The 27,902-nt window shown below is 38.8% G+C and overlaps 4 protein-coding genes across 5 annotated transcripts; 2 read left to right on the forward strand and 2 right to left on the reverse strand.

The window, feature by feature from the left end:
- The first annotated feature begins 70 nt into the window (after nucleotides 1–70).
- Nucleotides 71–4,314, forward strand: LOC4328457 (uncharacterized). The gene is made up of 8 exons (XM_015771003.3): nucleotides 71–315; nucleotides 1,128–1,353; nucleotides 1,439–1,573; nucleotides 1,781–2,003; nucleotides 2,204–2,390; nucleotides 2,549–2,733; nucleotides 3,357–3,494; nucleotides 3,917–4,314. Exons 1-8 carry the CDS (start codon nucleotides 141–143, stop codon nucleotides 4,043–4,045), a joined length of 1,398 nt encoding a protein of 465 aa, XP_015626489.1. The 5' UTR covers nucleotides 71–140; the 3' UTR covers nucleotides 4,046–4,314.
- A 49-nt stretch (nucleotides 4,315–4,363) lies between these two features.
- On the reverse strand, nucleotides 4,364–8,277 carry LOC4328458 (ALA-interacting subunit 1). The gene is made up of 8 exons (NM_001424157.1): nucleotides 7,791–8,277; nucleotides 7,270–7,328; nucleotides 7,089–7,163; nucleotides 6,889–7,002; nucleotides 6,702–6,772; nucleotides 5,596–5,893; nucleotides 5,148–5,437; nucleotides 4,364–4,675 (listed from the first exon to the last, which is right to left on the reverse strand). The coding sequence occupies exons 1-8, from the start codon at nucleotides 7,879–7,881 to the stop codon at nucleotides 4,621–4,623; spliced, it is 1,053 nt and encodes a 350-aa protein (NP_001411086.1). The 5' UTR covers nucleotides 7,882–8,277; the 3' UTR covers nucleotides 4,364–4,620.
- A 2,222-nt stretch (nucleotides 8,278–10,499) lies between these two features.
- On the forward strand, nucleotides 10,500–18,314 carry LOC9267109 (succinate-semialdehyde dehydrogenase, mitochondrial-like). Its single transcript, NM_001424156.1, has 20 exons — nucleotides 10,500–10,707; nucleotides 10,785–10,898; nucleotides 11,741–11,840; nucleotides 12,846–12,894; nucleotides 12,994–13,081; nucleotides 13,174–13,284; nucleotides 13,694–13,756; nucleotides 13,865–13,975; nucleotides 14,440–14,505; nucleotides 14,612–14,689; nucleotides 15,476–15,553; nucleotides 15,707–15,773; nucleotides 15,853–15,938; nucleotides 16,224–16,256; nucleotides 16,349–16,381; nucleotides 16,677–16,777; nucleotides 16,909–16,994; nucleotides 17,401–17,507; nucleotides 17,606–17,683; nucleotides 17,777–18,314. The coding sequence occupies exons 1-20, from the start codon at nucleotides 10,606–10,608 to the stop codon at nucleotides 17,807–17,809; spliced, it is 1,584 nt and encodes a 527-aa protein (NP_001411085.1). The 5' UTR covers nucleotides 10,500–10,605; the 3' UTR covers nucleotides 17,810–18,314.
- Nucleotides 18,315–23,783: 5,469 nt separating this feature from the next.
- On the reverse strand, nucleotides 23,784–26,606 carry LOC4328460 (myb family transcription factor IPN2). 2 transcript variants are annotated; one of them, XM_015768527.3, is made up of 6 exons: nucleotides 26,091–26,606; nucleotides 25,912–25,988; nucleotides 25,703–25,760; nucleotides 25,506–25,575; nucleotides 25,261–25,327; nucleotides 23,784–24,862 (listed from the first exon to the last, which is right to left on the reverse strand). In XM_015768527.3, the coding sequence occupies exons 1-6, from the start codon at nucleotides 26,293–26,295 to the stop codon at nucleotides 24,188–24,190; spliced, it is 1,152 nt and encodes a 383-aa protein (XP_015624013.1). In that variant the 5' UTR covers nucleotides 26,296–26,606; the 3' UTR covers nucleotides 23,784–24,187. The 2 variants fall into 2 exon arrangements, with proteins under 2 accessions (XP_015624013.1, XP_015624014.1); XM_015768528.3 differs by having other exon boundaries at nucleotides 23,784–24,856; nucleotides 26,091–26,483.
- Nucleotides 26,607–27,902: the final 1,296 nt, after the last annotated feature.

Below are 27,902 nucleotides of genomic sequence, written 5' to 3' on the forward strand. Positions count from 1 at the left end.
CTCCGATACTCCGAATTTCTTAATAAAAAAAAGAGTAACCATTAGGATGGGCCCACATTACAGTGACACCGCGATATGCAATTGCAAGTCGAAATATCCATCCACGAGCCTTCGCCGAGCCGAGTTGGAGAAGGCGAGCGATGCTGCGCGCTTGCGGCGGCGCGTCGCCGGCGGCGGCGGCGGCGGCGGTGCCCGCGCTCGTCAGGGCGCGCCTCGCGAAGCAGGCCTCCTCCGCAGCCCACGCGGCCGCCACCGCCACCGCCTCCGCTTCCTCCTCCCTCTCCGCGCTGGGAGAGGTCGCCGCCGGGCGCAAAGGTCTAGTCTAGTCTCTGCGGCATTTTGCCGAACGGCTGTCGGTCGCGCCGCGAAAGTGTCCTCTCCCATCTTGCTTCTTCTGATTACGCGGCGAAACCGCTCGCGCCATGGCGGTTGCTTGCGCTTGCGGAAATGCTCAAGTGGATTGTGGCTGCATTTACCTGCGACGCTGCAGTTCGTTCTTGTTGAGTGGCTGACATTGATCCACTCATCGTTTGATTCACCTGTAACTGTAACCAGTAATCATTAATATCTATTGTTAATTGTAGCTGACTTCCAGAAGCATATTTGCTTTGTTGAAACTAATTGTATGAGAAGCGAGGTTTTGTGTAGAGATGTGCCTAATCATTGCTCTATAGAACTAATAGGTTGGTCCTCATTAACCCTCTAGAGTCAGGGGTTAGCAATTCTCTAGAGTTTTTTTTCCTTTCGGCATAATGCAGAGTACTCTGGTGTTGCATTATCCATAATTATACCGTTCTGTACAGTAAGTATTATGAAGTGGTGATAGTCCTCTTATGTCAAAAATAGTTTTATGTCTCCTAGAGATGGCTCATAATTAGTTTTGGAAGTTTTAAATCATTATAATGCCTAAGCACAAAGTGGAGTTGAATTTTCCAATTGGAATGCATTGTCTATTTGTTGTCTAGATCTCTCTTGTATTGTCAAACTGGAAATAAAGCATAGCTGATTCTTCCTTTTTTGGGTTAATAATAGGCTATGGTTAGGAGCTACTAGACTTGGAGGCTGGAATCTTTTTTTTTTCTTTCACTTGAGTTGACATAAAGACTAACTTCAAACATTTTTTTTAGGTTTGGCAAGAGTAGTATTAAAGAAAGGAAAGACCCAAATATTTCGAGATGGGAGTCCGATGGTGTATAGTGGTGCTGTTGATAGAATAATTGGTCGACCTCCTCCAAAAACTGGTGATGTTGTTCTTGTAGCTGATGGGGCAGAGAAACCTATTGGATGGGGTCTCTATAACTCTGTGTCCATGTTTTGTGTTCGGCTGATGCAACTAGAAGAAGAGGCAAAAAGGTGACAAGGTCACAAGTTGAAGTTCTCTGTTTACAGACAATTTGAGAACATGGCCTAATATTTTCCCTATTTTTTTTGTTTACAGGGATCCAACATGTGCACTAAATATGGAAAGACTGCTTGAGGCAAGGATTTTATCTGCTGTGGATTTACGGCGCAGTTTAGGTCTCCCTTCAGTTCACACAAATGCTTATCGTCTCATCAACAGTGAAGGGGACAGGTATATATTATTCTTGAGTCTCGACTTATGTTATATGGTCAAGGTCACCAAAGGTACCATGTCAAGATCAATCATCACAAGAAGTGTAATCAGTGCAGAACTATTTGGACTTCTAGTTCTAGAGTATATTTGACCTCCAAAATCCAAATTGCATTGTTCCAATATATTCGCACGAAGAATAATTTTTATTATTGTTTTGAAATGCAGATTGTCTGGTCTAATAGTGGATATCTTTGCTGATGTTGCTGTAGTTGCTTCATCTGCTGCTTGGGTTGAGAAATATAGGCATGAAATCCAGTTCCTTGTTAACAAAGTCAGTGATGTGAACCATATAAAGTGGAGATCATCAACAGATATTCTAAAAGAAGAAGGATTAGATGTATCAGAACAAAAGGATCCTGAATCGTCTTCACACTGTGGAACAGTGGAGGTGAACCAACTTAGTAATTATTGAAACAAAGCCATTAAATTTGGTTTACCTTTATTACTAATTTCAAGAGAGAGATGGCATTCATGCACTCTATTCAGCACATCAATCAGCTTGGTTTTTCAGATTTGACAATCTTTTCTTCTTCCTATGTTATGTTGCCTGTTGTTCCAACACCTCTCAATTGCTGCTCTTACTTTCAGGTCATGGAGAATGATGTTCTCTATCTAGTCTCATTGGAGGGGCAGAAAACAGGGTTTTATGCAGATCAACGTGAGAACCGTCATTTCATATCAACACTCTCAAAGGACCAAAGGGTTCTTGATCTGTGCTGCTATAGTGGTGGTTTTGCTCTAAATGCAGCAAAGGGTGGTGCTAATAATGTCATTGGTATAATACCATATGCTAGCGAACCTTTTAGTCCTTTGTTGATCTTTTCATATGCGTCAATTGTTCAATTGAATCATTGATCATGAAACCCACAAAAGAGTATAACATTATACATGTTTGGCTGCTAAGGAAAATATAATTAGTGTATCCTTTTTCAGGCATTGATTCATCAGCATCAGCACTAGACCTTGCCAATAAGAATATTATCCTGAATAAGCTTGACACCCAAAGGATTTCGTTTGTAAAAGAAGATGCGACTGCATTCATGAAAGGTGCTATCTCAAGAAATGAGGTCTGGGACTTGGTAATCCTTGATCCTCCAAAGTTGGCACCTCGAAAAAAGGTAAGCATACAATAGAGCATTTACCATTAGTCTCTAATTTGACTTCAAATGAGATATCTTTTCATCCATGGATCTGAAGTGGCAAAGAATGTTACATATCCAGCAGTTCGCGAATCTTCGATTTCTTATCAGAAGACACCCAAAGTACCCTTTAGCATATGAACATCAGTTAGCTTCTTTGGCTGGTTGACCCTAGTTTACTGTTAGTACATAATCCATTTGGCCCTATATAATCATGTCTGTTGAAGCATCTGTATAAGTTCATTGAGGGTTTCCAATCAATAAAATGGAAAGTGTGCAGCAGAATTTTGAATCATAGTATTTTGCTTCAAAAGAAATAAAGAAATTAAGTAAGGAGCATGTCTTAGATATACCTATTTTAGAGGAAGTCATGCGCTTTATGGGTACTTAAAACTTTAGATGGGTGAACAAGTCAAATAGAACCTCTTTATAAGACCAGACGGAATCAAATAGAACCTCTTTATAAGACCAGACGGAGGATCTGGTTCCAGTTTACCAGGTGTTTACCAGAAGCAAAAAACCATTGGTTTTCTGAAACTTGAGCTTGCTAGTGCTCTACTTTTAGTAACTGCTTCGATTATTATCTGTCCTGTTGTATTTAGGTGCTACAAAGTGCCTCGGGTATGTACAGAAGCTTGAACGCTCTTGCGATGCAAGTGGTAAAGCCAGGGGGGTTACTCATGACATGCTCATGCTCTGGAGCTATGACCCAAAGCGGCCTCTTCCTCAGAACCATTCAGGTATGTCTTTTGATCATGTTGCATAACCAAGTAATCAGCATACACCTTGTCACCCATATGTATCCAAGCAACTAACACCTTATAGTAACAATAACATCAATTGAAAGGAACATCCAATAATGGTCCAATCTAATTATTTCCAGCTTGACAAACTGTAAACATTCAACAGAAAAAAAATTGGACAAAACACAATGCCCATATCTAGCTTCCAACTCAAGATTTCCCTTTTTTTGGGTAGAAGGTTTGCAATGTAAATTCATGCCCCATTCCAGCCGTCATATTGGCTATAGGTCCAAGGTGGTAAAATTGTTTTTTTTTTGTAATGATACATATTGGATTCAATAATAGTGTTTTACATCGGAAATTGCCATCAAGTTATGCACATCGATGATAACATTATCTCTTTTGTTTTTAATTTCAAGGGTGCTGCATCAATGACCGGCCGAAAGGTTACAGTTCTACGCCAAGCAGGGGCAGCCTGTGATCATCCCGTAGATCCTGCATACCCTGAAGGCCGATATCTCAGCAATTACTTGCTCCGAGTGACCTGAAGGAAAAAAAAAAAGGCTTAGAAGCCTTCTACTGACCAATTACCGCACAGCATTTTCCTAAGAGCTGATGCTTTGAAGTTATAGTTCAGTTTCATTTCATTTTTTAAGTCATACTTGTTAGATCAAGAAACTTTCCGAAGGAAAGATGTATGATGATATAGATTTTGAAGATTATTTGTTAATTTCTAGCGCAGATCATTATTTACCCTTGTTGAGATTAACGTTTTTAACACTTTTTTATATATGGAATATGGAAGATGTGTAAATCATTCACATGGTGACACCAGTGCAATTGAGGTAACAATGGAATCACACTGCAACAATATAAAAATCATTCCATTTAACTTCTGGGATATTTAAAATTTTCAACAAAAGAAGGCTGTATATATATATATTTTTCTTTGCAACATAATGTACATCAGTGTTGCTCATAAACGCTGCCCTAATTGGTATAAGCCGTATTGGCACTCCAGCACGGCTAACAAATAAAACCGCTATCTAGTACAAGATACATTTGAATCCATAATCCAACTTGCTTCATGTTGAATTTGCAACTTAAAAGTTTGAAGAGCTTATTAACGGCCTGCAGGGTTTCTGTTCCATGACAAGTAGTTGTTGTCACCCATTTTCCTGAAAAAAAAAGAGGAAAATTAGAGATGCAATTCATATCAGTGAAATGAAGCAGTTCTCAAAGGCCATCACATTAGCTTTAATAAGAGTTCAATGAACAAAACAACAAATCGAACTCATTTCCACGCATTAGTGTGTGTGTGTGTGTGTATTTTTTTATTTTATTTTTTTTTTTTTGGGGGGGGGGGGGGGGTTCTAAATGAAATGATGTGCAGGACTCCTGCGTGTTCTGAGACAACCAAAAAAAGGCTAAGTTCAGTTTGAAGACACATTGAGCACATGAAGCACTGATGAGGATTTGTAGCCTAGAAAGGGCTCTTTTGGTTGGTTGGATGAGGATCAACTAAGAAGAATTTAGTTCAACTCCAAAGTAGCTGGTCACCAAACAAGGCCTAACAATGCCTCAATTATCCCCAGGGTACATGCGCTTCTTCAAATGATTGCATTACATGAGAATTGAGAAGTTACTCACCTTGGTTTTATCAAGTACAGCAAGGTGAATGCAAATGCCAGGAAGAAGCAGAGTCCACCAACACTGAGATATGCTAGACCAAGAAAATCATTCTTTCCACCGAGCCATGTCGAGGTAGAAAGTACCAACTTCTTTTTGCCACTAAAGCTATATGTGTTGTAGTTGTTCTCCAATGTCACCGTAATGGTGTCACCTTTCTTGAGGTCAGTGTGTATCCTACCATACAGCTTTCTGAATGTTGGAAGTGCAGCAGTTCTCATCCAAACAATAAGGTCTTCTTGTTTACTCAACTGCATAGAAAGTAAATAAATGAGTACTTCAGGTAAATACTATTATTCTAACTGCTCAGAGAATTTTCTTGATCTTTAAATGGGATTACACAAAAGTACTAAAAGCATAATTGCATGTCCAATATGTATGTGATAATCTACCAGAACAGAGAACATACCGATTTATTTGGATCAAGTGTTTTTCCACCTATAAGAGAACCATTCTGGAAGTTCTTTGGAAAGACATCACGTCCAAATTTGTGCTCCCTGTCACTCTTCCAAGAGATGTTTTTCTTGTCCACTGGCAGGTTCTTACTGTTGCGAACAAAGCCATATGTATCATTGAATATGCTCCATGCAATCAGACCACAAGGAACAATTGCCATTCCATTTGCTGTACCCTCGGGATCACAAGTGGAGGTGTCATTTGCCTTTTTGGGATCTCTTAGCTGTGCATCACTCCGGCTCTTGACATATCTGTATGAAAAATATAATTCAGCAAGAAAAATGTCATGCAAGGCAAGAAGAATTATCATTTCCTAAACGCAAAACAAAAGGGCGAGCAAATCAAAATGACTATTTCCAAAATCAATAGTTTCTTGCCATCTGTACAGTAGAGGCAGATGTCAATAGTGCATTCATAATTTCATGGCTTCTACCAGAGATATATTTTCCCACTTCTACCATGCATAAGATATCCTTTTCTTTGAGAAACTGACTTAGAAGATACATCATATTGAGGTTGAGCATTATACCGGCCTAACCAAAATATATTGTGTATATCATGTAGCCATTGTATTGGCTTGGTACTGTTCGTGCACTACTGTATTTACTGTACCAACAGCAAACTATTCAAGGAGGACCTGCTGGCGCGGCACTAGTTGTAATTAAACATAAGAATGATTAGTTTTTTAGATAGTTGAATTTATTTCCTTATAGGTATAGTCCGTGTATTAGAGATACAGCTTACATAAAATTTTCTTAGGGTCAAGACAAGTCTTCCCAAGAAAAAATAATGAATTCATAAGGTTTTATCATTTCAGTCACTAATTCAATCTCTCTGCACTCCTCTTTTCTAAAATAATAATATCCTTCAAGACATTGTTCAACCCTTCCTCTGCATGGTAGCAGGCAGCTACCTCGTGTGAACCAGCATTCACAACAATTCATTCTGACTTAACCATTTCAACAGAACTGCTGCATAAACTGGACATATATCCCATCCAAGGGTTTATTTGTACTGATAGTTGAAATACTTGTGACATCAGAAAGTATATTTGCATACCTCCTATGATTCTGATAAAAGTTATCCAGCTGGTAATACACAAAGATTGGTGCATCCATATCCTTTGGAACCTGGAGTGGAGACCAAAATTCGACCAAATATTTCAGCCAAGGATTCTTTCGATACTTAAGGCAAGATGCATAATTTCAGGGTATAGAAGAATATGCATGTAGCTAGGCTCATTTACCTTAAGAGTCCTTCTGCAGTTTTTGCTTATTGTTGGGTTCTGGATGTAAGCAAGCTTGTCAGTTGTATTAGCTGGGACACATGCATCATCGTATCGATCAACAATCTCAACAACCTACAGCAAAGGAAAAATGTTAGCAAAAAATGATATTCACGCTTGGCCAAACATATTTTGAAGTTCGAATAAAAAATACAGCATACCTTTCGTGAAGCCTTCAACGAAACAAGCCCGATTGGGACAAAAATGACTCCGACAAGAACGAAAACTGAAATGACCTGCGTAAGATAAGCACAAGCATCCGTCAGGTGATTAAACATGCCATCTCACTCAAGCTAAATATAACTAACAGCAGGCACTTTTTTTGGGCTAGTATCAGCTTACCCATTTTGGAGTAAGAATCGGCTTGCAAGCTGGGAGCTCCTGCTGAGTAAACTTGGAATCTGCACATAAAAGAGGGTAAATAAAGTAAATTTCATAGCGAATTTAACAATTCCACCAAAACAATCATCCCACCATCTGAAAAGATGGCAGACCATTCTAAATTGCAAAGGCTTCGTCGATGACTCAAAACTCCAGTTCTAAAGTCAAAGCCAACTGCTACTATTGCAGATAGGAAGAACAAGAACTTTTTAAAAAAAAAAATCCTATAACAATAATGTCCCAGTCTCGAATTGAAATCTAAATTATAGCATCACAACTTTCAGTACTTCAGCCAAATTAAACCTTACACATAAAACATCTAAACCTCTTCAAACTCATATAATCTACTAGTACTAGTATATCACAAAGGATGAAAAAAAAAACCGGAAATTATTACTCCAAACCCCCGATCAAAAGGGGAACAAAATAAAAATAAGAAAAAACGAGAAGCAACAACAAAGATAATCGCAGCAAGATCTCACACTTGGGCTTCCTGGTGTTCCTCCTGGGCGCCGCCGCGCCGCCATCGCCGGATCCACCGGAGCTCGATCCGGCTTCCTGGCCGCTGCTCATCCCCAAACCAACCGCTTCCACCCCCAAAAAACAAAACCCGCCACCGACGCCAAGAACCGCCCTTTTCCCTTCCCCGGACACCAAAATGCGCGCTTTTCTTTCTTTATCTTCTCCCCTCTCTCCTCAGATTTGGAGATGCGGGTGTATAAAGCGGAGGGGAAAGCTACGAACTTGCCGTCCTGCTGTTGTTGCGAAGATTACAAGGGAAGGGTGGGTTTGACTAGGAGAAGAGGTGGTGGTGTTGTGGTGGTCGTGGTGGCCTCCGCGTTTGAGCTTCTTCTCCCAACTCCAAGCCGGCGGAGACGACCGAAGAGGAAGGTGGAACGTGGAATTTGCGCAGGAAACTGTCCGTCCTTTGCTGCGAGTAATTAATTATTTTTCTTCTTGAGATGAGATGAGATGAGATTTTTTCCTTTAGAAGTTTCTAAATTCTAATCGCATTCTTTTCAGCCCTAAAATTGGATTGGGCGGTTGTGTTAGGTAGAGTAGTTGCATTGTTTTGGATTTTTTATAGGGAGTACTTATTTCTTTTGAAAACCTTCAAATAATTGAGGTAATTGTTTATTTGACTCTATTTTAAATTTTAACTTTCAATCTGATTTTTTTTTTCTTCTTTTCCAATCGAAGATGAAGGTTGACCCATGGCCGCATCCCACACGCGTGAATTCTTAGATTTTTATTTCACCGCATATAAAGTCTAAAAGTTTCCTAACTAAAAGACTAGCAAAACCTTTTTTTTTCCTAATTGAATCCTCTGTGAATTAGTATTTCATGAAATAATTTTGGGTAAATAGTAACTATCACTTTCTCTGTAAAAGCCCTTTTTTACTTATATTATGTTTTTCTAGAATAATAGTTTATATTAGCCATTTATTTTAATGTACTCCATCTGTTTCACCATGTAAGTCATTCGAGCATTTTCCATGTTCATATTGATATTAATGAATCTGTCTGGAAAATGCTAGAATGACTTACATTGTGAAACGGAGGAAGTAGTGTATGTAACATGTACCGACATGATTAACAAAAGCAAGTGCGGTGAAACCTGAAATGAAGTGGAGTTGTCAACATCGACTTAGAACACGTTTAGACAAATATGATGGATCTAAATTACTTTTCTAATGTAGTACGTTTCAATTGGTGGACCGGTGGCAAGAAAGAAAGAAAAATTGAGAAGATAAAATAGTGAGAGAGAGCTGGCATAAGAAGAATGCACATTTAGGTGGGTTAAAGTGACGCCAAACATGAATTTAGTAGATCCGGAGGCCCTCAATGACCAAGTATTTTACAGATTATAAATTGACAACTACATGGCTTATACTTTTCAATGGACTTTCTTATAATTTTTTTCAGTTATAGACTTGAGAATATCTTTATTCTTAAAAAGTTGTTTGCAAACATACTACATAATATTTAACACATAAATTTGTAGAGTTAGACTGTGTTCTTGTTCTTACCCCAGGTTTCCCAATTATCTCCCTTATTTTCCGCGCGCACGCTTTTCAAACTGCTAAACGATGCATTTTTTTGAAAAAAAGTTTCTATATGAAAGTTGCTTAAAAAAATCATATTAATCCATTTTTGAAAAAAATAGCTAATACTTAATTAATCATGTGTTAATGGACCGTTCCGTTTTTCGTGCGCGTTCCAGTTAGGAACCCGCTCCAGCGAACACAGCCTTAGTGGGTATACCAGTGCCTAACCTGACATTGATATTGTGTCTCGGGAATTTGCATAGACATAAATAGACATATTATACTTAGTTAATTTATTATCTCTATACATTATATGTTCGATCTTCTCTTTTTTATGTTTTAAGTTACTTAAAAAATACCCGTGCGTTGTAATGGGTAAAGTCTATTTTAATCGTATTATTGTTATATATTTTTAGAAAATTATGAGCTACAGTTAGGAGTCCGATCGTCTTAAGTTAGCATGCGAGATTCTTATATGATTCCTTCTGTATTACCAAAAGTGAACGATCTTAAAAACGACTCAAATATAGATATGTATTTTCAAAAATACAAAAATTTAAAAACCGACTCATACACGGATGACATACCAAAATACCGATGAAAACATCTTCAATTAATAATAGAGAACGATATTGAAGGAAAATGATATTGATTCCATTCCAAAGAAAGTAAGGACAACCCGCACAATCAGCCCAAAAGTCCATGGATCTGATATTGTGGACTGGACATACCAAAGGCCCATATTGTCATGTTCGGTATATCTTGGCCCCGTTTTTTTTCGGCCCAACTCTTCTAATCCATGAAGCCCACTAAAGGATGGCCCAAATTTATTTCCTCCCTCGTCACCTCGTGTCGTACTAAACTTCTTCCAAAGATCAATCAATTTCGAGTATAAAGCTTTGGTCAAATGAAACAGAGCAAAATTTCTCCAAGTTCATACTGCTTCAAACGAGCGAGCGAGAGAGAGAGAGAGAGAGAGAGCCTAACAACATAAATAGGAGTAAATCTTTCCATCATCTTCCAATTTCCCAAATTATTTGATCACTTGAAATTTGAATGACGTGGAGTACTAAATAATTCCAAAATTTACCAGCTCAAAAACTCAAACTTTATACAAAAAGATTTACAAAATCTCCCCCATATAATAATTTAATACTACGGCACAAAGCGCCACTGATCCGAACAGAACAGGTGGTCCGATCGCCACCCGCCTCGTCGTCTTCCTCGCGAACTCTCCACCCCCACCACCATGGCGATGGCGATGGCGATGCGACGCGCGGCGGCGCTCGGCGCGCGCCACATCCTCGCCGCCTCGTCCACCTCCTCCTCCGGCGTCCTCCTCCGCCGCCACGTACTCTCCCCCTCTGCCCCCCCCCCCCTTCGGATGTGGGTTTAGGGCGCTTGCTGTGAATTGGGAGGTTTGTGCAGATGAGCGTGGACGCGGGGGCGGCGATGGAGAAGGTACGGGCGGCGGGGCTGCTCCGGACGCAGGGGCTCATCGGCGGCAAATGGGTGGACGCCTACGACGGCAAGACCATCGAGGTATTTTTTGCCCTAGTTACCCGTCCCCATCGCGCGTCTCAGGCAGGCATAGCTCCGGTTGCTCTTGCATCGCTTTCTCTGCTCTGGTGTGGCGACTTGTCAAAAAAATATATATTAGAGAAGTCACTAACTTGGGACCGAAACTCACTGTTACGCTTGTTCGTTTCGATGCCTGTGGATTGATGCGTCGTGCATAGAATTAATTTCAGTCGATTTATGGATTAGTACAGAACATGCAGATTGGAATTGTGGGGGTGAAACTCTGTTGGACTGTAGATTAATTGGTGAATTTAATGTATAGGTTGTGAACATGCAATTTGCTCTTGGAAATCCCTGTGAGCAGTTCGTTGAGCTAATTTATTTTCTGCAAGATGCTTTGTACCTGGTGGTTTTGTTTCACATTGCTAGGTGATTTCGAGAGGGGCACTTATAACACTGGGGTGTCTAGGTGTTGTAATGGGAAAATCTTTGTATTGAATGAAAGATCACACTGTCTAGTGCTGTTCGTTTTGGAAATCTTTGTGAGGGGGTTACTGAGTCTAGATCGCTGGAGAATGCCATACACTTACTTGCAAACATAAACTAGCTCTATACCTTTATATTTTTGTTAGAGCATATTTGCCATCGCTGTTACAGAGTTAATAGTCATGAATGAGGAATGTAGCGTTGCAATTTAAGCTCATATTGTGGCTTTTGATTTTTCTGCTTAGGTTAATTTTGTCAATTGGACTGGACAATAAGAACACGTTGCTATTGGAAAGAACTTTATCCAGTGTTTATATCTCTAGTTTATGACAGTGTTAGTTGTTGATGATTAAAACACCATTCTTTTCCTCTCTTAGGTTCAAAATCCAGCAACTGGAGAGACTCTTGCCAATGTGTCCTGTATGGGCAGCAAAGAAACATCTGATGCAATAGCTTCAGCTCACAGTACATTCTATTGTACGTCAGAAGTATAAACTACATTCAATTTTTATGCTTCAGAGTTGCTTTAGTAGGCCTGATCTTTTTAATGTTATTTGATTAAATTTCTTCGAGAATTCAATACATATACTGGATATTTTGAATCGAATGAAATTTAGTTTATCTCAGTTCTGTTTATTCTTCTTGGCAATAAAGAGCACTAGTTTTCACATGTGACCGATATTTTTATTCACCACAAATATCTAGTTATATCTCAAAAATGCTTCTAGTTTGCTTAGATATCATATAGCTCAACAATAACCCTTACTAATGTCAAGTTTGGTACTTAGAGCAATTCATAAGTAAGTCATAGGATCAATAACTACTGCAATGTAGCCTTACAAGGTGAATATCTATCAAATTCTTCTTTTGTTGCAAGCCTTTCGAAATGTAGCACTGGAAAATTATGTAAAAGATTTAGAAGACAGTCTGTACTCAATGGAATAACCTTTACTCTATCCAAATGCAAAGGTGGAACTCAAACTATTAGACAAAAAAAGAGTACACTATTAGCAAAGTGAAGTTAGAATTTCAAAGAATCATCTCTCCTTTTATATTTGTTTATTCTTATCTGTATCAAACTTGTCATGTTTATTCTTTGCCTTGTACAACATTTTATTCCACATTCCTATACAATAATTAGAGGTCTGTTTGGATACAATTTTGCTCTCTATATAACTATTTGCAATGTTCAGAGGTTGTGGGGGAGAGATGTTCCCTTGTTTGTGATCTTGGATGTTAAGCCGGTCTCCCCACCCAGCGCTTTGGTGCCTTTTGTAATAGCACTGCAGTTTCTGTTTCTTTCTTTTTACTGTTTTCAGACTCTGTATTTTGGCTTTCTCCCAAAAGCTGGGTAATGAAAATTGCATTCCATCTAAAATAACTATTTGCAGTAATTTGGATAAATTGATTTGCTTTTGTTTGTTGATCATATTCACTACTTATACTCCTTTTGTTTGAATATTAATCCTTTTCTTTTTTTAGCTTGGAGCAAACTCACTGCAAATGAGAGGAGCAAGGCTCTAAGAAAATGGTAATTTTTATGAGCACATATTTTAAAGATTTAGTGATAACAACGATTTTTATGTAGTATTACTTAGATGCTTTTTCTGACTTATCATATTGCACGAAGGCATGATTTAATTATCTCACACAAGGAAGAACTTGCACTTCTCATGACACTGGAGCAAGGGAAACCTATGAAAGAGGCTCTTGTTGAGGTACTTTCTAAAATACTGCGCTGATATTCGTTAGTTGGAATATGTGATTCTAAAGCCTTACTGGAGACTCATTGGTTGCTATAAATATTCAGGTCACATATGGTGCAAGTTTTATTGAATACTTTGCTGAAGAAGCAAAGCGTATATATGGTGATATTATTCCCCCAACTCTATCTGATCGTAGATTATTGGTTTTGAAGCAGGTAATATGCTAAAACATTGTAACTTTATTAATTATGCTCAAAATAACTTTAACCCCAATCACTTAACCGGCCTGTTTTTATTGCATATTCACCAGTTTGTCTTGAGCCATTGTCAATTTCTATCTGTAACATATATAGTAGTAGAGTACTTGTACGATCTACTTTACTATCTTTGCTGAGCTTATACATTTTTATGAAAGAGGAAGAGTGATATAATCAGAAATGAGTATTGGTTACTATCTGATTTTGCATAAGGTTTGAACACTCCATTACTGAAGTGTAGCACGAACTAATAAATAGTTTTCTTGACCTGCTGTAGCTTATCTTTATCTTTACTATTTAATCCCTACCATGTGAAAATTTACATATAAACTACATATTATATATCTTAGTGTTTCTTTTGTTACAGCCTGTTGGAGTAGTTGGAGCTGTTACACCATGGAATTTTCCTTTAGCGATGATAACCAGAAAGGTCTCGAGCAATGCACTACACTTCTGTTCTTCTAAACTGTTCAAAAGGGAGAAATAGCTAAGGTAGTACATGTTATTCTCTTATATGTGGTTTTGTACTTTTGTGCAGGTTGGACCAGCATTGGCTTGTGGCTGCACTGTCGTTGTCAAGCCATCAGAGTTCACACCTTTGACAGCACTTGCTGCAGCAGATCTTGCTCTTCAAGCTGGAATACCAGCTGTAATTCTCTCAAGTTATCTGCAACTCCACTTATGTTCAAGTATTTACTATTACTAGCGTAGTTCACATGCAATGCAAGGATATAAAAAAAATGTGTATTGTAGTGATAAATTTCACAGTACAAATATAATCGTTCTCAAATCTGAAAAAAACATGTTATTCACATCAGAACAATCACCCAGTGGATGATATACACATGCGAAGAGGATAAAATACTACTACAAACAACACAGATGTCTATGTAGATCCATCAGGATTGGTGTGAGAAGGGATGGGGGGTTTTGAGCACATTATCACCAGTTCACCACCAACCCCTTTCAAGTAGTAGAGAAATCTAAATTCCTCTCTGTTATTCGCAAATGAAGAAGTTGTTTTTCCATTATCTGTTCATTCATCCAGTGGTTTTTTTCTTCTTCTCATGATTCCATTCATGGTCGCTATCTTGAACATATTCTTTTATCCAGGGCGCAATAAATGTTGTGATGGGTAATGCTCCTGAGATAGGTGATGCTCTACTCCAGAGTACACAGGTTCTATTTCCTCCCATTCTTCATCATATCCGCAATATTAGATTCTTCCGAGTTAATAGGATAAGTAAGAACAATTTTTTTTTACAAGATAATATGCTTTTAATAGGTCAGAAAGATTACATTCACAGGGTCAACAGCTGTTGGCAAAAAACTGATGGCTGGATCAGCAAATACTGTGAAGAAGGTATAACCGAGAAGTTCTGATGTTTGGACAATAAAATATATTATGAATGCTGATTCTCCTTTAGAATACACTTGATTGCCACATGTCTGTATGAGTGTGCAAGGAATCTGGGAAGAAGGTTTCAAAAAACTAATGCTAACTGGACAGTTTTTTCTTTCAACCTTGAAACATGTGGTGGGGGGTGGGGGTGGCTATGGTATATTAATTTTTTTTTTAAATCCACAAAGGTTATGTACAATGAAGAAATTACATATGAATGGAAACTGGACAGTACTCTCGGTTTTTGCAAACTCACCCCTAACACTTTTTATTTCTTTCGGCCTAGTCACTAAAAACCCCATAAAGCATGTATTCCCCCACAATGTCTATATCACTAATTAGATGTGCTGAAAGCATCAAATCTTGGAAAAGCAGCCCCAAATTTGCCATTTGGCAGAAGCTGGTGGAAATGCCTGCATTTTGGAACCCCCTGATGGTGTGTTTTTGGGCTAAACTTGTCAAAGCATGCTAATGCACTTAGCCTGCAAGGTTCCTAAATGGTGTGTTGTTCTTAGATGTGTTGATATAGAGTTCTAAATTTTGAGCAGTATTTTGGCTAGTAATATTATATCATGTCAATAATAGCTTTGACATTTCTGCTTTTGACCTTTTTGGTGGCATATTGGTCGCAGTTGCACCATATTGTCAGTGAGTAAGGTCATTTCACTTTATGTAAATTATATGTTTTTAGTGAGGCTTTTCAAAAAAAAACATTTCTGGTGTTCATGCTGATAAGTTATTTTACAGGTTTCTTTGGAGCTTGGTGGCAATGCACCTTGCATTGTTTTTGATGATGCAGACATTGATGTTGCCATTAAAGGCAGTGTAAGCAAAAAAAAAAAAGACTTATCTACCATTTCAACATTTTTTTTTGTGGTGTACTTTGTTTCTCATTGATATACTGACCAACATACATCATCATTAATTGCATTTTATATTCTATTATGATGCATGTTTATCAACACTACTTCTGTTCAGCTTGCTGCTAAGTTCCGTAACAGCGGACAGACATGTGTATGTGCAAACAGGATATTGGTGCAAGAAGGTAGATTTTTCATCTATGACATGTTTATGTTGTTAGGGCCTATTTTGCTCTGTTACAATAGTGTTTGTCTCATCTGTAGGTATTTATGAAAAATTTGCAAGTGCGTTTATCAAGGCTGTTCAGAGTTTGAAGGTTGGTAATGGGCTTGAAGAGAGTACATCACAGGTACATAACTGTGTCTCCATCGCCATTAAAATTATAGAACTAATAACTTTTGGCAATATGATTCTTATATTCATTGCCTAGACAAATTTTATGGAATGCTTATTTATTAGCGTTGTAAGTATACCTAATGTTACAGCACTTAAAATTAAAACCGTTCACCTTCTGGATGAATTCATATGGACCAAATTTGCCTCTCTGCTCTGTGCATTTTGTTATACCTATATGACATACATTTTAGAATTTATCTATTCCCAACTTAGGATTTCCATTTCCTTTAATATGCAGGGCCCTCTGATCAATGAAGCTGCTGTTCAGAAGGTATAAATTCTGCAGACTTCCAGTAATTTCCCATATTGTTAATGTTAAGTAATAGTTCCTCAAATGTTCCATCTGCAATCTGTTTCCTCCAGGTAGAGAAGTTCATAAATGACGCCACTTCAAAGGTAATCTGAAATCATCACAAGGATGTTCATTCCCCCCTTTGAAATTAGGGTAGGGTTAAAAAATGTAAAACTGCACTGATTGCTGCCCCTGGCCCCATCTGGTTTGTTGGTCTATAGGCTGTTTGCTGGATTTCTCTTGGAAAACATTAACTTGGCCTGTAAGGGTATATAAATCAGCTTTGGCTAGTACTTATGTTGTTTGCCTGCTTCAGTTAAAGACTGGGACCTTGTTTGTTTTCTTTTGTCTGCTTATCTTTGCAACTGCACGTAAGATACCCCCATCATCCTTTTGCAGGGAGCAAACATCATGCTTGGTGGTAAAAGGCACAGCCTTGGGATGTCATTCTATGAGCCAACTGTAGTAGGGAACGTCAGCAATGATATGCTTCTTTTCAGGTAGGGTTCAAAAATTGTGATTTGACCTTATTTTAGTGCATATGCTTTACCTTCATGCGAAGAAATGTTCAATCATTGAGAAATTCTTTGACATCCTTGTTCTAGTTTCTAACAATCACATTTGGCTTCAGGGAAGAAGTCTTTGGTCCAGTTGCACCACTTGTACCATTCAAAACTGAGGAAGATGCAATCCGTATGGCCAATGATACCAACGCAGGTTCGTTACTAGAGTACAGTATATTCTTAACTATTTAAGACTGTTTCCTTAAAATTTGCTCTTCAGTGATATGCCTAGTCCTTTAAAGAAAAAAAGAAGAAGAAGAAACTGCATTGTAGCAAGTCAGGGTATTTCTGTAGTGAGAGACAAGGCAACTAACATGGATGTAGCAATATAGAATTTTAACCATGTAGGCCTATCTACCTTAAGAATTCCTGACAGTTATTTATCCATATTAGTTCAGTCATGTCCTTGTTTTGCTTTAAGGTTGAAATATGATGAGAAACGATGTCCATACTGCTAACCTGTAGAAATGCATCCCCTATTGCTAGCTGTACAAACATGACATGTTTCCCTTGTTCCTTCCAATCCCTCAAGAATTATCTTCTTCAATGATTAATTGCAGGCTTAGCTGCATATATCTTCACAAAGAGCATACCTCGTTCATGGCGCGTTTCGGAAGCTCTTGAATATGGACTAGTCGGTGTGAACGAGGGGATCATCTCAACAGAGGTAAGAAGCAAGCACCGTCCCAGATAACAAAAGCTAAGCAACTCCATTCTCCTTATGGTCCACTTTATAAATGCTGTTCTAACTTGTTTTTTCTTCAGGTTGCGCCGTTTGGCGGCGTCAAGCAATCTGGCCTTGGGAGAGAAGGATCAAAATACGGCATGGACGAGTACCTGGAGGTTAGCATTGCCATTAGACATGCAAATTGCAAACACCTCTCTGGTTTTACGCTTATCCTGTTCTTGATCACATTGCTCGGTTTGCAATTGCAGCTCAAGTACATTTGCATGGGAAACCTGAACTGATCCACTTGAGAGTACCGTGCGTCTTAAAACCGAAGTACCTGGCTGGTGATGAATCGAAGCCGGGGGCAAGAGTAGCTGCAAGAACTGAAGAGCACTGAGGCTACTTGCACCTGCAGGACAGGTTAGAAACTTAGAATAATAATAAGAAGAAATAATAAAAATAAAGTGGAGTAAGCTAAGCCAGGGAGCCGGAATAAAAAGTTCCCCAATGAGTTGTACATGATGTGAACCGTAAAGCACGGCTTCATCTCCGAGCTTTGTTTGGTACTAGTACTACCTGAGAAATCATCACGCTACTCATATCAGTAGTGTCCATGTCCAAAGACAACAACTTTAATTCTACTACTAGGAAATAAAAAAAATGGAAAGCCTCTAGTCAAGCAACAAAAACAAAGCAAAAGTATCCAATGGGCTCGACCATGAGCTGCATGAAAATCAGGCCTTGCCCCTTTGGGACCATTTTGCATGATCTCTTGATGTATTGAATTGAGTTGCGGTTCAAGAACTTTTCTGAACTCATATGCATGTGGTCTGATTGAATCTTACCATAATTGCGGGATTCGCTACACGCCTCCGTTTTATTGTATCGCATTTAGACATCGATTCGTTGGTGCAAAATGTGGGCTTTCTAGAGAATTTGGAGGATACCCGCAATGTTCTGCCAACCTTTTCACGTCCTTCCTTTTGAGGCGAGGCCCCAAGGTTTAAGATTTCATTTCAGTTTGTGAAATTTCAGACTTATCAGTGCACCCGGTAGCCAGCTCAGTTGATTCTCGGGATAAGTGTATTATGACCTCGTGCAATTTGTTGAGTTCAATAAATCTCCTGTTATCTGAGAAAAAAAGGTTAAGCTGATTCTGGTAAAAGGAATTGTGATAACATTTAAACTCCCTCCGTTTTACTACTTTTGTCTCAAATTTAGGGTTAAACATGGATATTGAGAAAATTGGTGGAGTTAAATGTGGGATGGTTGTGATTAGATGAGAAAAAAAATGTAGGTGAAGTTATATTTTGGGATAAATTTTGAAGGCTAGAGGTTGTTATATATTTTTGTATTAACGGAGGGGTTTTTGATTTGTTTCTTACTCAAACTAATTTGATGCTATAGATATATCTATCAGCTTTCTTTTATAAACTTGATTAAACTCAAAGCCACAGTGATTTATAATATGAAACATGGTTTTATATTTTAGGACGAGTGATTGTTGAATCTCCCACCAAATATGGCGTGGTACCAAATTACCAATACCATTTTGCATGAACTCCATCAAAACCAGTTTTACTTATATATACTCCTATACATCATGTCGTGGTAGTATTTGGAGGAGGAAAAAGCACATGAAATAAAAATGTAGATCCGGCCGGTCACCGGGATATCCTCTCGAGTCTCAAGTTCTCAACACTCGTAATAGCAGGTACAATAGCAGGCTATAAGCTAGCTATAAACATATTTTAAAAAGATAAAGGAAGAGAGAGAATAGTAGCGGGCTACAGATATATAAGCCAGCTGTAACACGGACTTCAAAACGTAATGTGTGTATGACAGATGGGACCATGTACTAATTGTATAGTAAACAACTATTGTAGAATTGGCTATTACATTGGCTATATATGATTTGGAGCTATTAGTGGGCTATACTATTAAACTTGCTCTAATATAGTATCATCATTCATAATCCTCTGTCGCTCTTTGGCACCTACCGAGGCAACAAGAACAGACAAGATATTAACCTTACTACTCTACACTGCACTGCACTGCTACCACCACTACAGTCAGCAGCAGCTAAGCTAGCAAAGCGTAAACGAAGCTTCCTCTTGCATCAATGGCGCCTTTCTTCTTCTTCTTCTTCTTCTCTCTCTTTCCTCTCTTTCACCCAAAGGCTGCCTGTCTCTTGCCAGTGGGACCCACCTGCCAGAGAAGATCAGACCGGAATCCGAGGCCAGGATGATTTGCCTCGAAAATTGTGCTCTCAGTGTTGGACGCTTTTGGAGTTCTCTCCCGTCCGTAGCATAGATCGAGCATATGGGTTCGGTTCAACAAGAAGCTTCCTTGAAATCTCTGCATCTCTCTCTACTTTATCTGGTCTCTCTGCATTTCCCATGCACCAATAAAGAGTGCTTCTACTGAGGGCCTGTTTAGGTGGTAAAAAATTTTGCCCTTTCATATCATATCACATATACAGACATACATTTAAAGTATTAAACGTAGTCTAATAACAAAACAAATTACAGATTCCGCCAGAAAACTGCGAGACGAATTTATTAAGCCTAATTAATTCGTCATTAGCAAGTGTTTACTATAGCATCACATTGTCAAATCATAACGCAATTAGGCTTAAAAGATTCGTCTCGTAATTTCTTGGCGAACTATGTAATTGATTTTTTTCTACATTTAATACTCTATGCATGTGTCAAACATTTGATGTGACAGTGTGAAAAATTTTGTTTGGGAACTAAGGCCTGGTTTAGTTCCTCAAAAAAAATTTCCCAAAAAACAATACATCGAATCTTTAGACACATGCATGGAGCATTAAATAAGATTTTTTTATAAAAAAACTAATCTTCCTCTTATACCCCTAAAAAAATAGGCTAGCATTATCTTAATGCATTCACAATATACAAAGCAGCAAGAATATCAGAGCCGCAAACTTAGATATATACAAGTGTATATTGTAGTGACAAGTGGCAACTACTACGCAAGCCAACATGACGTTATATGGTACTATTGATAGTATATACGATAGCATTGCAAAGAACAATTAACCCTCCCCAGAGAAAAAAAAAACTAAAAGGGGTTGGAAAAGATGGAAAGATACTCAATGTGCGTCTGCCTCATTCAAGGTATGGAAGGGTATGGTGCCGGGCATCGCCAATGCTTCAATATAATGCTTGTTCTGTGGTGTTCTTCGAGTCTATTTTGGTCCATCGCTCACCTATATCTGCATGTCGACTTCTATCGTTCTTCCTTTTTCTATGTATAGGTGTCAACTTCCTCCATTCCTCCTTATCTGTGCTATCTTTGGCCGGATATTGTTTAATTGATGTTGCATATAGCCAATCTGATCACATTTCTGATATGCTAGAAGATTTGTTCCTTAATTCGTGAGGGATAGGCTAGATGATCCACAGATTAAATGGCCTTCTTTACAAAAGAAAAATCTGAAATAACAATGCATATAAACCCAATCCCTATGGTACACATATAAATACCTTGAAGCATTTTCAGAGAGCTTCCAACAACGGTATATACAATGCAAGGACAAAATGCCAACTAAATAACAAGTCTTTTTTCCCCTTTTTATGGGCCTTTTAATTTGTCACTACACACCTTATGTACATGCCACTGTGTGCCTCGCCTTGTTATTCTGTTCGCGATGTTGAATTGTTGATGTAGACCGTCGGATCTGCTAAAGCATGCGATCCTCAAGAATATTTGATCAAATGGGTTGATATGAGACATTAGAGCCACATTGATCAATCTCCATGTAACAAATGTCATGTATATATGTACTTTAATTTCCGTAAAAGGCCACAATCAATTTATCTCTAAATTTAGGATATAGTATAATTTTAACTCTCAAACCCACTCTACATACCTAAACATTTTGATTCCTTGTATTTGGGCAGACCATTCTCGCTTGAGGACACCGTATATTGAATTTGTGGATCTTTGATGATCTTGCGATCACAACTTTGTTCAAAACCGCCAAAATCATTTGTGCCATGTGCCCTAATTTAACTATGTGAATTTTGTACCCTGAGAATCTAGGCGCATATATATATATATATATATATATATATATATATATATATATATATATATATATATATATATATATATATATATATATATATATATATGCTTCTTAAGATTAATTTAAAACTAAAAGTAAATTTTATGAAACCCCACCTATTATGGTCTAAGTCGCAAAAAACACAGGGATTATGGTAGATGATACATTAATCTAGATATTATGATTATAATGTTTCATAAAACCACGCCATTATCGATTTGACATATTCATGTACCAAAATTTAAAAAGCTGTACTTACATCGACGTAACACTTATACGATGGATAAAGAACTCATGAATTTAAGATATATGATTGTATAGAAATAAAAAAATATGCACGTAGCATATATCAAAGTCAATGATCGTTTTGTAGAACATTATAGCCATAATACCTGGGGTTGTCACGTGCCAAAACCCTTATGGTTTTGTTAACTCCAATCATAATAACTGCCGTAGGTGAAATTTAGGTGGTGTTTAGATCCAGGGACTTAAATTTAGTCTCTGTATTTAGACACTAATTTGGAGTATTAAATATAGACTACTTACAAAACTAATTATATAAATGAAAACTAATTTGCGAGATATATATTTTAAGCCTAATTAATCCATAATTAGAGAATGTTTACTGTAGCATCATATAGGCTAATCATGGATTAATTAGGCTCAATAGATTTGTCTCACGAATTAGTCCAAAATTATGGATGGGTTTTATTAATAGTCTACGTTTAATATTTATAATTAGTGTCTAAACATCCGATGTGATAGAGACTTAAAAGTTTTAGTCCCATCTAAACAGGGTCTTACTACTCCCTCTGTCCCATAATATAAGACGATCTGTCTAGATTAATTGTACTAGGATGTGTCATATTCACCTAAAATCCCTTATATTATGGGACGGATAATCCTAAGCTGCAGGGACAGATCTAGCTAGCAAGTTTTCAAAGTTCCCATTTCAATTATGCTGTTGTCATGAACCGAATTCGAAATACGAATCGTTTTGCGTGTAGTACGAATACACTCTTGCTTTGATTTTCCTTTTTCCTCCCTTGTCTTTCTTCTTTTCCTCTTTACATGGCTGTAGAATCATCATCATTTCGATTAGGCCCACACGGCCACACATGAGGGGGCTTGATTGCAAAATTACATTTTGATAATGCTTAATTTCATGCATGCATGCATGCATTATGCATATAAGCTCGTTCTTAATTTGGCTTAAGCTAAGCCAGCTAGATAGGAGTACTATAGTGTGTACTTATCTTGCTAGAAGTAATATATATTTTTTCCTTGATTCCATATGTGTAGTATATAATTAATCACACACATATAATTATACAGAATTAATAAGGCAGATTCGTTTTGCTTTTGCTTTGCAGGACTACTTTGATGATTCATATATATTTTCTGCAGGTTGACGAGATATATGGAGGGAGTATATATGTACTATAGTGAAGGCTTTGTACTTTATATCAGATATATATGGAGGGAGTATGTACTCCAGCTCCCATTCAGAAATGTACATATTGTTTTATCTGGGAATATTAATCTACTGTAAAACTTATTATATTATATTATATAATAATTAACTTGGACCACTGATATATATTTACCTATATTTTACATATGGTCGTATTAATCGATCGATCGCAGCTCGTATTGATATCAAAATTCCATATATGGGAGGATATATATGTAGCACAAATTTTCTGTATTATATTTATTAGTAATACAGCTTATTAATTGAGAGATGGATGCCATATGTGTGTGCTCATTAATTAATATAGTTATCTTGGAAAATGTATATATCCATCTTGTGGCATATTATATATATATTGCAGATTAATTGATGCGGCAACGTTTTACAGAGCTAGAACAAATATTGATCAATCATCAATGTATATACACACATCTAGCTAGTGAACTATGCATAAATGGTTAATTTATTTGATGAACACATACATATATGTGCATATATATATTCGATCATATGATCGCATGAATGAACCTTGAGCCGAAGCTATAGTCTATAGACGACTAGGTGCATTTAGTTTTTCATATTTCAGAAATAAATCTCAACATATTTCCATAATCAGTAAATTAAATACACGTATCAACCTGGAATTTAAGTTCCATTAACATTGTGTTTTTTGATCGACCGACATACGCGCATGCAGCCTCAGATATATCAATGAAAGCTTGTTTCTTTAGCATGCAAGAATGCCAAATATAAGTTACACATTTACACCCATGATCTTGATAATTAACACAACACACAATTACACAGAACATATTACATGCATCCTCAAAATAGATAATCTTAATTAGCATTTGGGCATCATCATCAAGCATATATATGATCGATGCACCACAATACCACAAGATCATCCTGATTAATGCCGCATTAATAATAATTTACCCCCTGTTGCTACCAATTATATATCCATTAATCCATGCATGAACTCGAGCTGTAAAACTTATTTAGCCACAGTTCGATCGATCGAGCACGAGCCAATTTAATTAATTTCCTCTGCTGTGATTAACTGGTTTAATTAGTTAATTAACTCATTAATTAATTAACTAATTGTGATTACCCGTAGGATAGGTTCCTCGTCTGAGCTCCGGCCATCACCGACGGGCTCCCCAGCTGCGGCGGCCGCCGCGGCGACGGCCTCTCCAGCTTCGACGCCGCCGCCGCGACGTCGTAGCCGCCGCCCTTGCTCCCCGTCGAGTCGCCGGACATGATCGGCTTCGTCTCGTAGACGTCGGCGGCGAGGGAGTCCATGACGTCGATGCCGCCGTCCATCATCGGCGGCGGCGCCATCTGCAGCTGATGATGGCCGCCGCCGCCGCACTTCCCGGCCGGGTCGTCGTCGTCGTCGTCGTCGTCGACGCCCCACATCATCGGGCTCTTCCCGGCGCCGCCGTAATGCCTCGTCTTCGCCGCCGTCTTCCCCAGCGAGCCGCCGCCGTCGCCGCAGGCGAAGAAGCTCTCCATCGTCGACGCCGGCGGCTGCTGCTGCTGCAGGTCGAGGTGGCCGCCGCCGGCGCCGCCGTACATGTGGAGGTCTTGCAGGGAAGGGAAGCCCATGGAGCACACGTCGAGCACCGCCGCCTGGTGGTTGCCTAGGGATTTGTACCCCGCCGGGCCGCACGCCACCGCCGCCGCGACATCGCCGGCGGCGAGCGTCTGATAGGCTTTCTCCAGGATGGACTGCATGTACTTCCCCTGCGCTTCGATCCTCATCTGCAGATGCTTCTGCACCTGCATGTCACCAATTAGAATTCATGCCCAATTTTAATTTGTTGGACAATTCAAATTGTCCATATATATGCATGATGATGAGCTTTGCTAATTAGGGCATAATTATTAGCCTAATTAACTAATCTTGTAGTTATGGTAATAATTAAGTAGTATAAGTAAAGGTTCATGAGAATGTTGAGGTATGTAATTTAAGTTGTTGATGTATGCATGATGAGAAGCTAAGCTGGCTGTATGTATGCATGGCAGCATGGGAATGAAGGGCAGAAAAGTGGATAGGTAAACTTCCCTGGTGCTTTATTTGAAAGGAGAAACTTGATGAAACTTCATGTGAATTTGTTGGTGCAATTTAATTTGAATGCATATGCATGTGGATGCAACGCTTTTATTTTGTTAATTACCTCTAGTTGCTCATGTAGCCTTCTTTGCACCTCCATCTGCATTCTGATGGCATCGTTCACGTTGCGGCTGAGAGAGAGAATTTCACACACAAGCAAACACAAAAATGGAGTTAGGAAAGAACAAAAAAAAAGAGTAACTGAACAAGGACTAAGAAAGAAATTAAAATCTTAAACCGGATTAATTCTACAGTACTAGTGTACTGTTACTAGTGTACTAGTGTAGGTGATCTGTGAAAAGAACTTACTCATGGTTCATGCTTCTGCCCATTATGCCTGAAGAAGATGCTGCGTTTCTTTGCATCTCCATTGCCGCGGCTGTGGAAAATTTCAAGAACAAATCAGTCGCCTCAGACTATCAGTTGCACTGGTGGTGGAAATTAAGTTATAACTTCAAATTCAAAACTGAAATCAATCACACTGCATGCTAGAAGATCTTGATTACCTTCCTTAACTGAGTGCTCGCTGAACTCCTTGTGCGGTTGCTTCCCTAACCTGAATTTCTGTTCATGATATATTCAGGAAACCAAAAACAGATTTAGTTAATCATCCAACATAAGAATATAGAATCATATAGATAGAAAGAGATCGAGGAACAAGCTAAGCTAGGAGAAAACCCTAGCTAGCTAAGGTGTGGTTAGCTAGCTAGGTTACCTGGAGATGGCTCTTGAGGTGGTAGAGGGTGAGGCCCTTCACTCCCATCACCCTCATGATCGTCTTGGGCGTCGCCTCTGCGACGACAAGACGATCATCAATTCATCGTAAGAAAGAAGAGATTAATTCTTGTTTCGATTTTTTTGGAGAGAATTGATTGAGAGATTGATGATGCGTACTGTCGGGGCCGCCGAGCTGGGTGACGGCGTCGACGAAGCGCTCGTGGAGCTCCACCGTCCACCGGAGCCGCGGCTTGGGGTCGGTGGTGAGGACCAGGCCGGAGTCGCCCTGCACGCACATCGCCGCCGCCGCCCTGCCGCCGCCGCCGTCACCCGAGCTCACCGCGGCGCCGCCGCCGCCGCCCTTCTTCGAGCCAGGGAACATTCTTCTATGATCTCCTCTCTTCTTCTTCTCTCTCTAGATCTCTCTCGAATTAATTCTCTCTCTCTATAATAATAATAACTCTCTCTACCTCGTCGATCCTTGATCCTGCCCGATTGGAGACGACAGATTCAAGAACAAGGAATAGGGTTCGCTCGCTCTTCCTCTCTCTCTCTCTCTATCTATGGCTTGATCACACTTGTAGCTCTAGCTTGTGCTCATATGCTCTTTAGTCTCTCTCTCTCTCTAGATGGGTTTCTCTCTCACTCTCTCCTCTTTTGCTTGGGGTGATGGCTTTGCTGCTTCTTCCTTTTTTTTTGTCTGTGTGTGACACAAACTTTCTCTTTCTTTGTTTCTCTCTCTAGCTAGCTAGCTAGCTAGCTAGGAGTCTTCTGCTACAAAGCCCAAGGGTGATATTCTCTATCCTGGCCGGGAAAAAGCCACCAAGGCCGACCCCAACTCCATGCCTTCAACCCCTCCTTTAATTTGCCAAAAGATGAGAGGGGCTCTCTTTTGGTTTTAATTGAGTAGTGTGTGCTCATATAATATCCTTTCGACAACATGGTTAGTATATATAGGGCTACATATATGTATTACTAGCTAATTATATAGCATATAAATTTTTATAAATTTTATAACGTTATAAAATAAATTAGATGGATAATTAGAATCGCTATGTAAAATACTGGTTGTTGCAAAAAAAAAATGTAAAAAAATTATGAGAAGGTACGGTTTCGAAACTTCAATAGTTATCATGATAGTAGGTGCAAATAGAGTAACTAACACATATCTAGATATAATTTACTCATAGGGCTTGTTTGGCTGCCGAGGCTGCCGCAGCCGGCACGAACAGCGCCACACTCACTGTGCGCAGTCGCAACCGTCGCAGTCGGCCTGCTGAACAGGCCCATAGTACGTGAAGCAGTACCGGACATTGCACCGTTTTTTGGATCATTACATAGTCTTTCCAATTCTTTTTACACATAAAATAATTTTGTTGAAATGCCTTAATCCAAAGAAGTTCTTAGGTCTGGCGTAAAGGATTCCTATAAACAGATATTAAAATTGGATCAACTGTTATATATGCTTCTGTCAGTATATGTACTATAATGTAACTAGTCATTAAGGATGGGACACAAGTAATTAAGTACATATATATGTGACATGTGTTTGGAACACATTTATGTGGATCTTCTCCCCCTGATCTTTGCAATCTTCCACCCATCTCTTTCAGAATCAGAGGATGTAACAGTTAGTGCATGAAAGCATATATAGTTAATTAGCATCAGTTTTGGATTAAACTGTGCCTTTTGCTCGGCACTAAACAGATCATGCATGATTTTGTCTTTGCGTGCCCCCACACCATTGGATCTATACTCTCTCTGCTTTTTATATTTCCCTCTTTGGCACTAGAAAACAAACCAAGTAAGCTAGTACGTACTGACCTTTATTTTGTACTTATAGTGTGTGCATACCAGGTCCCTTTTTGACCAGGGAGCATCGGTGTTTTTACATTAAATTTGTTGTTTTTTTATTAATTAATTTGTCGATGTTGTTGTCGAGATTTGTCGTTCTAGACATACTTTTGATCATTATTTGACCAAAAACTA

The sequence above is a fragment of the Oryza sativa genome, chromosome 2, assembly GCF_034140825.1.
Source record: "Oryza sativa Japonica Group chromosome 2, ASM3414082v1".
Lineage (NCBI taxonomy): Eukaryota > Viridiplantae > Streptophyta > Magnoliopsida > Poales > Poaceae > Oryza > Oryza sativa.

Excerpts from the sequence above, each read along its gene's own strand:
- LOC4328457 (XM_015771003.3), top strand. The coding sequence starts at position 141 with ATGCTGCGCGCTTGCGGCGGCGCGTCGCCGGCGGCGGCGGCGGCGGCG. Across the intron at positions 1,574-1,780 it reads ATCAACAGTGAAGGGGACAG|ATTGTCTGGTCTAATAGTGG; the intron begins GTATATATTATT and ends TTTGAAATGCAG. Across the intron at positions 2,391-2,548 it reads TGGTGCTAATAATGTCATTG|GCATTGATTCATCAGCATCA; the intron begins GTATAATACCAT and ends ATCCTTTTTCAG.
- LOC4328458 (NM_001424157.1), bottom strand. The coding sequence starts at position 7,881 with ATGAGCAGCGGCCAGGAAGCCGGATCGAGCTCCGGTGGATCCGGCGAT. Across the intron at positions 7,164-7,269 it reads CGATTCTTACTCCAAAATGG|GTCATTTCAGTTTTCGTTCT; the intron begins GTAAGCTGATAC and ends TATCTTACGCAG. Across the intron at positions 6,773-6,888 it reads ACTGCAGAAGGACTCTTAAG|GTTCCAAAGGATATGGATGC; the intron begins GTAAATGAGCCT and ends TCTCCACTCCAG.
- LOC9267109 (NM_001424156.1), top strand. The coding sequence starts at position 10,606 with ATGGCGATGGCGATGGCGATGCGACGCGCGGCGGCGCTCGGCGCGCGC. Across the intron at positions 13,976-14,439 it reads TTCAAGCTGGAATACCAGCT|GGCGCAATAAATGTTGTGAT; the intron begins GTAATTCTCTCA and ends TCTTTTATCCAG. Across the intron at positions 15,554-15,706 it reads ATGTTGCCATTAAAGGCAGT|CTTGCTGCTAAGTTCCGTAA; the intron begins GTAAGCAAAAAA and ends ACTTCTGTTCAG.
- LOC4328460 (XM_015768527.3), bottom strand. The coding sequence starts at position 26,295 with ATGTTCCCTGGCTCGAAGAAGGGCGGCGGCGGCGGCGCCGCGGTGAGC. Across the intron at positions 25,576-25,702 it reads CGAGCACTCAGTTAAGGAAG|CCGCGGCAATGGAGATGCAA; the intron begins GTAATCAAGATC and ends AATTTTCCACAG. Across the intron at positions 24,863-25,260 it reads GGCTACATGAGCAACTAGAG|GTGCAGAAGCATCTGCAGAT; the intron begins GTAATTAACAAA and ends GGTGACATGCAG.